This window comes from Orycteropus afer, unplaced genomic scaffold (genome assembly GCF_000298275.1).
Source record: "Orycteropus afer afer isolate SDZICR_OR568_19922 unplaced genomic scaffold, OryAfe1.0 scaffold00062, whole genome shotgun sequence".
Classification (NCBI taxonomy): domain Eukaryota; kingdom Metazoa; phylum Chordata; class Mammalia; order Tubulidentata; family Orycteropodidae; genus Orycteropus; species Orycteropus afer.
In genome coordinates this window covers 12,918,133-12,927,444 of record NW_006921649.1, presented here as the reverse complement: position 1 = coordinate 12,927,444, position 9,312 = coordinate 12,918,133, and the positions used below count along the sequence as shown (strand labels likewise).

General features: G+C 44.2%; 1 protein-coding gene across 1 annotated transcript in view; it reads left to right on the top strand.

The window, feature by feature from the left end:
• The window catches only part of SH3PXD2B (SH3 and PX domains 2B), a 150,747-nt gene that overhangs the window by 41,824 nt on the left and 99,611 nt on the right, over nucleotides 1–9,312 (top strand). The window contains exon 2 of the mRNA XM_007939775.2: nucleotides 6,177–6,257. Coding sequence (XP_007937966.1) covers nucleotides 6,177–6,257 — 81 coding nt within the window. The remainder of the gene's footprint in view (nucleotides 1–6,176; nucleotides 6,258–9,312) is intronic.

Below are 9,312 nucleotides of genomic sequence, written 5' to 3'. Positions count from 1 at the left end.
AGATCCCAGTAGCTACTCGCCAAAGTAGGAGGTGGAACAGTGTTTTGTATAGTATGTTATGCCAATTGAGCTTGATGTTCCCTGTGACTATGGTCCCAAACCCACAGGTTCAACTACTTGGTCCCTCTGGGTAGCTGGCTGTGACCTAAAAGCATGGAAATTTTTGAGGCTGTTAGTACTTAACTGTCAGTTTTTCCTCAGAAGTACTGCACCAATTTACATTCCCACCAGTAGTATCTAAGAGGTCAGTTTAGCACACCCTCACCAATAGACACTATTGTGTTTTATTTTGTTTTGTTTTAATTCTTTGTCAGTTTGAGTGAAATATTTTTGTTTTAATTTGCATTTCTCTTGATAATAGTGACATCATTTACTTTTTGATTGTTTCTTGGTTTCTTCCGCATTTGATTGAGATAAATCTGTCTTTATATTGAAAGTGACATCTACCCTAGGGAAAAAAAGAAACAATATTTCTTGGAGTGCTAAAAATACGTTCACTATGACTTCTAACACATAGAATTGCCAATCATGAGTTACAATAAAGGTGTTATTAAGATGGAGTAGGTGGGTTTCATTTAAAAGGATATATGCATTAGGAGATATGTTTCCTTGAATTACTACTGATGGTGTTTATTTTTTAAAATTTCCTGATAGGGTTCTAATGGTCTTCAGGTGCTAGCCTGTACCCTGGGCATGGCCACTCGATGTCATGGCAAATCATTGGGTGGGGGAGGATCACAGTGAAGGAGAAAAGTGATTCCAAGAGGTTTTCTCGGGGTTGTAATTCAAATGTTCCATAAAAGTTTCCACTGTTTTCCAAAGCTAAAAGATACCACAGCGATGGTCTAATGATTCATTTTCTAAAGGAGGAAGCATATTCATAGAGGTTAGGTGACTTGTTCAAAGTCATACCATTTTATTTTATCCTAGAGTAAAAAATTTTGGTGTATTCTATGAATTTTAGCTCTGTACTCACTACAATCAGGATACAGAACAATTACATCACCTTGAAAGAAGTTTCTCATTCTGAGTGAGTAGTTGGACCTGTGGGCTCGGTACCATGGTCTCAGGGGACATCAAGCTCAATTGGCATACCATACTACACAAAAACATTGTTCTACATCCTACTTTGGTGAGTAGTGACTCTTAAAAGCTCACAAGTGGCCATCTAGATGCAAAAATGGATCTCTCCTCGTCTAGAGCAAAGAATAACGTAGAAAACCAAAGACTCATGGAAACAATGAGTCCAAGGGACTGGTGGCCATGTGCTCTTTAGCCTGTATGACCGTGAGACCAGAAGAACTACATTACATGGTGCCCAGCTGCCACTGTCAACCACTCAGAGGCGGATTGGTGTAGGAGATTCTCTGGATAGAGTGGGAGAACAATGTGGAACAAAGCTCAAAATCATAAAGAAGACCAGATTTTGGTCTGATGGAGCCTGGTGAGACCCCTGAGACTGGGCCCTAGCCACCCTTCAGGTCTGGAATTGAACTGACTCTTGTGGCTTCCAGCCAGACAACAGAGAGGCATATGGGGTGAACAATTACATCAGAAAATAAACTCCTTGGAGTGATCAATCATGGGAGAACAGAAGTGCAGTGTTTGTGCAGGGAGACAGCTCAGGGGGGTGGGAGTGCATAGGAGGGAAGGACACAGGGAAGAGGTAACTATGGAGAGGAAGTGGGAAGAGAGCTATTACGTTGTGGTGAATTGCAGTCAATGTCATAAGACAAAATGTGTATGATCTGCTGTATGGAAAATGAATTTGTTCTGTAAACTTTCACCCAAATCACAATAATAATAATAATAATTATAACTCTCTCATTCTATCCCTTTATAGTAACCTCATCTCCCTACTCTCTCAAACCCTGACAATCACTGGCTTTTCCTAGCTATAGTTTTGTTGTTTTGACAGTGTCATTTAAGTGGAACCATGTAGTAGGTAACTGTTAGAGACCAACTTCTTTCATGTGCCACAATGCCTTTGAGATTCACCCAAGCTCTATATGAAACTGCAAAGTTGTTTTCCAGTGTGTCTGTGCCATTTTGCATTTTCACCAACAGTGTTTAAGACTTCCAGTTGCTCCATATTTTCATCACACTTAGTCTTGTCAGTATTTTTTATTTTAACCAATCTAATAGGTATGTGGGGAGCTCTGGTAGCATAGTGGCTAAAGCACTTGACTGCTAACCAGAAGGCTGGCGGTTCAAACCCACCAGCCACTCCTCGGAAGGAAGGTTGGGCAATCCTACTTCCGTAGTGATACTGCCTCGGAAACCCAAGGAGGGGTCGCTATGAGTCGGGGCCGACTCGACGGCACATGACAACAACAACAACAACAATAGGTATGTAGTGGTATCTCTTTAGAGATTGAATTTTCCTTTCTCTGATGGCTAAATATGATGTTGAACATCTTTTCATGTGCTTCATTTTCATCCATATATTCTCTTTGACGAAATATTTGTTCAAGTGTTATGTTCATTTTTTAATATGGTTTGTTGTTTTCTTACTTCTAAGAGTTCTTTATATAGTCTGGTTACAAAGTCATCCTTTTTTGTACACGCAACATACGTTTTGAGGGTTATACCATGGAGACATCTTTAGTGTCATTCCTAGGGAATATGACTTGGGGTATATAAATCTCTAGGAAGTCTGCTTTTAATTCCTTAATGCCAAGCCCCTGAGCATTACTTGGGTTTAGAATATGATCTAAAAGCCAAGGTCTGATATGCTGTAATTGCTTTGATTGCAAGTAACAGAAACTAACTCAAACCACCTTAAGCAAGAAAGGAAAAGTTTTGGCTTATGTCAGTGAAATGTTCAGAATTTGAGTTAGATCCAGGGGTTCAAATGATGTCATAAAGATGCAGTCCTTCTTCCTCCCTGTTACCTCTGCTTTCTTCTATGTGGCAGGCACTCTCCATGTGGGAACTCTTATTGCTCCTCCCAACTAGCCACTGCAGTGAGAAAAAAGTGTTTCTTCCTTGACAGCTCCATCAGAAGCCCCAGAATAGAGTCTCATTGGTCTGGCTTGCGTCACATGCCCATCCTTGAATCAATCATTGGAACACACAGGCCCACCCTCACCCCCATCACAAAGACTAGGGGGAAAGAAGAGGTGATTCTTCAAGAGAAATCAGGGCACTGTTACCAAAAGAGGGAGCTCTGGTGGCATAATGCCGAAGGCATTTGACTGCTAACCAGAAGGCTGGTGGTTCAAGTCCATCAGCCACTCCTTGGAAGGAAAGTTGGGCAATCTACTTCCATAGAGATACTGCCTCGGAAGCCCAAGAACTGGTCACTATGAGTCAAAATTGACTCAGTAGCAGTGGGTATTGCCAAAAGGAAACAGCGTTGGTAGTGCACTGTTAAGCACTGGCTGCTAAGCAAAAGAAAAGACTTGGCAATGCTCCCATAAAGCCTAGGAAGCCTCGTAGGGAAATTCTACTCTGTTCTGTAAGGTCACTATGAGTCTGAATTGACTTCAACAGCACTCAACAACCACATTACCCAAAGAAGGGGAAAGGGGACCTAATGAATAGACGTTGGGCAGGGCCCCTCGGATTCATTAGTTATTGTGGTTAACTCTTAAGGGAGATTATTGTCCCTGTTTAGAGAAGACACTTGAGTCAGAGAAGTTAGGAACTTGTGAGTGTCACTAGCAGCCGAGCTGGCATTAGACCTCAACACTCATGTTCTTTCACCAACTCCCAAGCCCTGGGTGAGTCCGAAGACCCACACTAGGACAGTTCTCACATAAAAAGTTCAGTCTGTGGCTAAAAACGCAGGCGTCAGAATTCCGTTCAGTTGTTGGAGCCAATAAACCAATTAGGCTTGTTACAGAATCCTTGTACCGAACATACAGAACTTTCAGACTTGTAAACAAGAGATCAAGAATGAATTGTGTAAGCAGAATATTGTTTTTCCATTTATGGGAGTTTGCTTTTTGTTGGTTTAAAAAAAAAAAATCTCTGATGAGCTGTCATTCTTATTTTCTTGGTTTTTAATCCCTGTTGGCAATGTCCTTGACAGAGAGTCATCCATACTTAGCTTCAACATCCCTAGTGATAGGGACCTTTAGTAAGATATTTACCCTTTTTAAGCCTCAGTTTCCCATCTGAAAGTGAAGCCGTTGGGTTAGCTGACTTCTGTGGTCCTTTTCTGAGTCCCTGGGTGGTACAAGCCATTAATGCATTTAGCTGCTCACTGGAAGGTTAAAGGTTCAAGTCCATGCAGAGGTGTTTTGCAAGAACAGTCTGGCAGTCTACTTCTGAAAAATCAGCCATTGAAATCCCTGTGGAGCTCAGTTCCACTTTGAAACACGTGGGGTCGCCATGATTCAGAATCAACTTGACAGCAACTGATTACTGGTGGTCCCTTTCACCTCAGAATTTCCTTTAGTGGTACAAAAGCCTCCTTACTGGAGTCCCTGCCCCTTTTCAAACCATTTTTCACATGGCAGCCAGAAGGATGGATATATATATACATGTGTGTATGTATGAATATTTCTTTAAAAAGACAAAGAAATGTCACACACACCTCCCCCACAGCCCTTAAAATTCTTTAATAGAATAAAATCCAAATTCCTCACATGGCCTGCAAGCCCACATAACCCAGCTGCTCCTTTCTCCTGGCCTCATTTCCCCCTCCTCCAAGCTCTATCCTGCCACAATAGTCTTCCTGTTCCTCAGGCATCTCGAGCATTTTCCAGCCTCTGTGTCTTTGTTCACACTTTTTCTTTCTGCCTGAAACACCCTTCTCTCTTCTCAGCAGGCTCCTCATCATTCAGGGCTCAGTTCAAAGGTGGTTTCCTCAGAGACGCCTTCCCTGCTGAGACCACTCCCTCCCGCCTCCATCATGCTCTACCAGCTCAGGCTTGGGCGTTCTTCCTGGCACTTGAGTTTTTAGTTATATACTTATTTGCTGGTTTACTGCCCATCTTCCCACTTTCCAAGGGCAGACTTAGGGTCTGTCTTGCTCTACCTGGCAGGGGGCGTGGCATACAATAAGTGCTTAAAAATGTTGTTGAATGAATGGTAACCTTTCAAAACCTCCATGCAATAGGGTTGAGGGCTACAGAAGCAGATTTGAAGGCCTCTTTCTAATAAAACTAACTGTGACTATTCAGGCAGCTTCCTTTTTGTAGGGTAGTCACCTGTCTGAGGTGATGACTGACTCATACCTCCTAAGTGCTGCCTTTGCCTGCTTTCTGGCTCCATGGAATATCCAGGCCCATCAAGCACAAGCAAGGGAAAGGAGTGGGCCTGGGATGCCCAAATCCTGGTGTTCAAATCACCTATTTTTATGAACAGGGGTGGGGTTGGCATAGGGAAATCAGAGAGCAGGGTGCTAAGATTTCTTGAACTTTTCCTCTCTGCTCAGAGCCCTGCCCCTTATAATCATCACAACAGCTGTGTGACATATGCCGAATGACCCCATTTTACAGATAAGAAAGCTGAGACTCAGCAAGTTACGGAATTTTGTAAGTTTAGAGCCCCTTGACTCTAGAGCCCAAGCTGGTTGCTGTGCTTATTTGAAATAAAATCTAGCTTGGATTTGCAGAGGTCCTTTCTAATAAGTCCTTAGCTTGGCATTCAAGGCTCCCTAGCATCTTATCCTGATTGGTGTTTCCAGTTTCTATCTCTTCTTTCCCACAGAATATTCTAAGTCTGTGGTATTTATATTAGGCTCTGGCTTCAGCTGCTCCCTCCCCCAATCCCTCCAGAGATGCTGCTCTCTTTTATTCCATTTGGAATGTGTGTGTTCTAGTGAGAACTCTTTTGAAAAGAGAAGCTGGCTAAAACCACTTTGGAAACCACCGCCAGGCTCAGTACCTCTGAACCGGTCTTTGCTTCACCATTATTCTGCTTCCACTCAGTCTCCCCCTTTGTCTCCCACTGTCTAAATTCTACATGTCATTCAAGGTACACCATGATGACTCCAAGCTCAGAGAGCTCTCTCCTGCCTCACTTTGTATACAGCATACCCATTGTATAGAAAAGGAAGCTGAGAGAGAGCAAGTAACTTGTCCAAAGTCATTCAGCTGATCAGTGGCAGAGCTGAGATGCAAACTCAGGTCTTTGTGACTCTGAATCTGGTGCTCTGCTTCCCACAGCTCCAAGGCAGAAAGGTCCCCTTGGTATTAACACGTCTCCTCCATCCCTCCCTGCAGGTCTACATCATCCGGGTCACGTGGTCCAGTGGATCCACTGAGGCCATTTACCGGCGCTACAGCAAGTTCTTTGACCTCCAGGTAAGAATGTGGGGTCTCTGATGAGCCGCAGGGTAGGAAATGGTTTCATTGGCCTTACTTTCCCCTACAACTTCAGAGATCAGATCCTCACCCACAGTGGATGCACAGTGTTCTTTTTTTTTGTTGACTTAAAAATGATATCTGTTACTTTAGGAACATAGTAGGTGCACCTAAGGCACTTGACTGCTAACCAGAAGGCTGGCAGTTCAAACCCACCAGCCACTCCTCAGAAGGAAGGTTGGGCAATCTACTTCCGAAGTGATACTGCCTCGGAAACCCAAGGAGGGGTCGCTATGAGTCGGGTCCAACTCGACGGCACATAACAACAACATGTTGATAGTCAGTATCTTCCACGTAAGAGAAAGTGTTATTTATTGGCTGCTTCAAAGTGGTGATGTGGAAATCATTTCCATGTGGCTTTGGAGTACAGATTTTGAATTTGTGTTTTGAACAATAATTATGTTTGTAGAGTATGTTTAGACATACACTTCCAAGAAAGAGCAGAGGAGGTAGGAAACAGCTGTGAACATGATTGTTGTCCTAGGGATTATGTCCACAGAACAAAAGTCCATCAGTTAGCTTAGGATCCATGTGAGGGGTGGGGGTAGATTTTATGGGAGGAGGTAGGTGTATCCCATGGAACCTCAGAGCAGAAAATGCAAAGGCACGAAATGACCCTCCAGGTGGGCAGCTCCCTAGTGTCTGTCATTGTGGCCATAGAACCTACATTGAGCCTGCTTTGCTTTCCCACTTGTCTCTGTGGATTAGCTTTGTAACTTGTTCATCGACCCACAACCCTTTAAGAGTCTCCCCCAAACAGTGCCTCTGTCCCCAAGTCGATGTGTCTGTATTTCCCTGATATCAGTGCAGTTGAGTGCCTCGGTGCCAACTCCAGTATCCAAGATGAAGAATCCAGTTGTCCCAGGTGCCTGGGTAAGAAGCCCCCTATCAGCACCACAACCACCATCAGCTTTGGGCAGAGAGTGGAAGGTCATTGGTGCAGAAGCATCTGGAATAATAGATTGGCTGAGAAGTGAAGAGGAAGCCATAGAAGTGCTTATGTGAATGTTCCTTGCTGCCACTTGAAAGCACCATGGTCCTGCAGTGTGTGATATACTTAATAGGTGCAATCCACCATCCCTATTCCAGCAGACCCTGGGGCTGAAAACCGCAACTTCTGGGGTCATTTCAGTGTTCAAACTCTGATTCCAGCATTCCCAAGCAGTGTCACTCTGGGCAAGCCACCTTCCTGCAAAGGAACATCTTGGGTTCGAATCTCAGCTTTACCTTTTCACATCTCAGCTTGATATCCCTTTTGGCAAAGTCGCTTATTGTTTGTAAGTCCCAGTTGCTCATCCACACAATGTGAATGAAAACACTTTCATCGTATGTTTATTATGACCATCAAATAAGTTCTACTTCCTCCAAAGCCCAGGCACTTAGTGAGCATAGTCTATAAGCCTGCGGTCCCTTCATACGGAGGTGGCTTGCCCAGGGTGACATGATTTGGGAATGCTGGAACCAAGGTTTGATAGCTGATCTCCCCAGCCTATAGCCTGACTCCCTCCACTCTCCTGTTCTGACTCAACTTATTTTAACCAGAACTTCAGAGTCAGGTTTTCTTGCCCACTCAGCATAATTGGTAATAATTGGGGGTTTGCTATAGCATAAATAACTGCCTCAGGCTTTCCTCCATTAGCAAAGTCATTTAAAGGCAGGGCTTTGCCAGCTTTAAACAGTCCCAGATGGGTAGCTGGAGTGGGAAGGTCATGGAATTCCAGGGGTGCTGTTCGTCCTAGACCCAGCCTTGCCCCCACACCCTGGAGCGTTTAAGCTGGAAGAGGTTAGGACAGGGCCACACCAGCTGAAGTCAGCTGCCCCTGATGATGAGGCTGGGATGCCGGCTGGCCTGCTGCAACGCCCCAAAGTGAAATGATTTCATGATTCCAGTCTCCCTCCCTGCTGCCTGGCGGGTAGCCTTGGTTTTTTTAGAAGTAACTTGGCTCCAAGAGTGTGGGGAACACAGAGCCTTCATGGAGGAGTAGTTAGGCCAGTGTGGGGTAGTGGAAAAAGCAGGGGACTTAGTCAGGAGCCCTGAGGCAGAGCCACCACCAGCTGTGTGGCCTTGGGTATATCCTGTAACCCCTCTGCACTTGAATGTGTACATTGGTGGCATGGGGGTGACGATGATAGAAATAGCTCGTGTTTACAGAGTAATGACTGTGGACTTGCTCTTGCTAAGCATCTAGATGGAGTAGTTCATTTAATCCTCACTAGAAGCTTATCAAATCATACAAATGAAGAAACCCAGGCTCAGAGAGGTTAAGTCATTTGCACATACACATAGATAATAAGTATTAGAACTCAGATTTGAACTCAGGCTGGTGGACACCTTATTACAGCTCTTAGCCGCTCTGCTGTCTAGTGCTCCTCTCTCTAGTGGGTACTTCACAAGGCTCCTGTGGAGTTAAAAGTGATGCTGTATGTCCAAAAAGACAAAAAGCAGATTGGTGGTTACTAGGGGTCAAGGGGTGGTTACTAGGGAAATGGGGAATGACTGCTTAAATGGTAAAGAGTTTGTCAATTCCTACTCATAGCAACCCTTTAGGACAGAGATGAACTGCCTCATAGGTTTTCTAGAAGGAGCTCTGGTGGTGCAGTGCATAAGGCATTTGACTGCTAACCAGAAGGTTGACAGTTCAAACCTACCAACTGCTCCATGATAGGAAGATGAGGCAATCTACTTCCATAAAGATTTACTGCCTTGGAGGGGACATCAAGCTCAATTGGCATAACATACTACACAGAACATTGTTCCACATCCTACCTTGGCAAGTAGCAACTGGGATCTTTAAAGCTTGCAAGCGGCCAGCTAGATGCAATACCAGAAGAACTAGATGGTATCCAGCTACCACTGTAAGCCACTCAGAGGGGGATCTGTGTAGGAGATCGTGGATAGAGTGGGAGAACAATGTGGGACAAAACTCAAAATCATTTAAAAAAAAAAAAAAAGACCAGGTTTGCTGGTCTGATAGAGCCTGATGGAACCACTGAG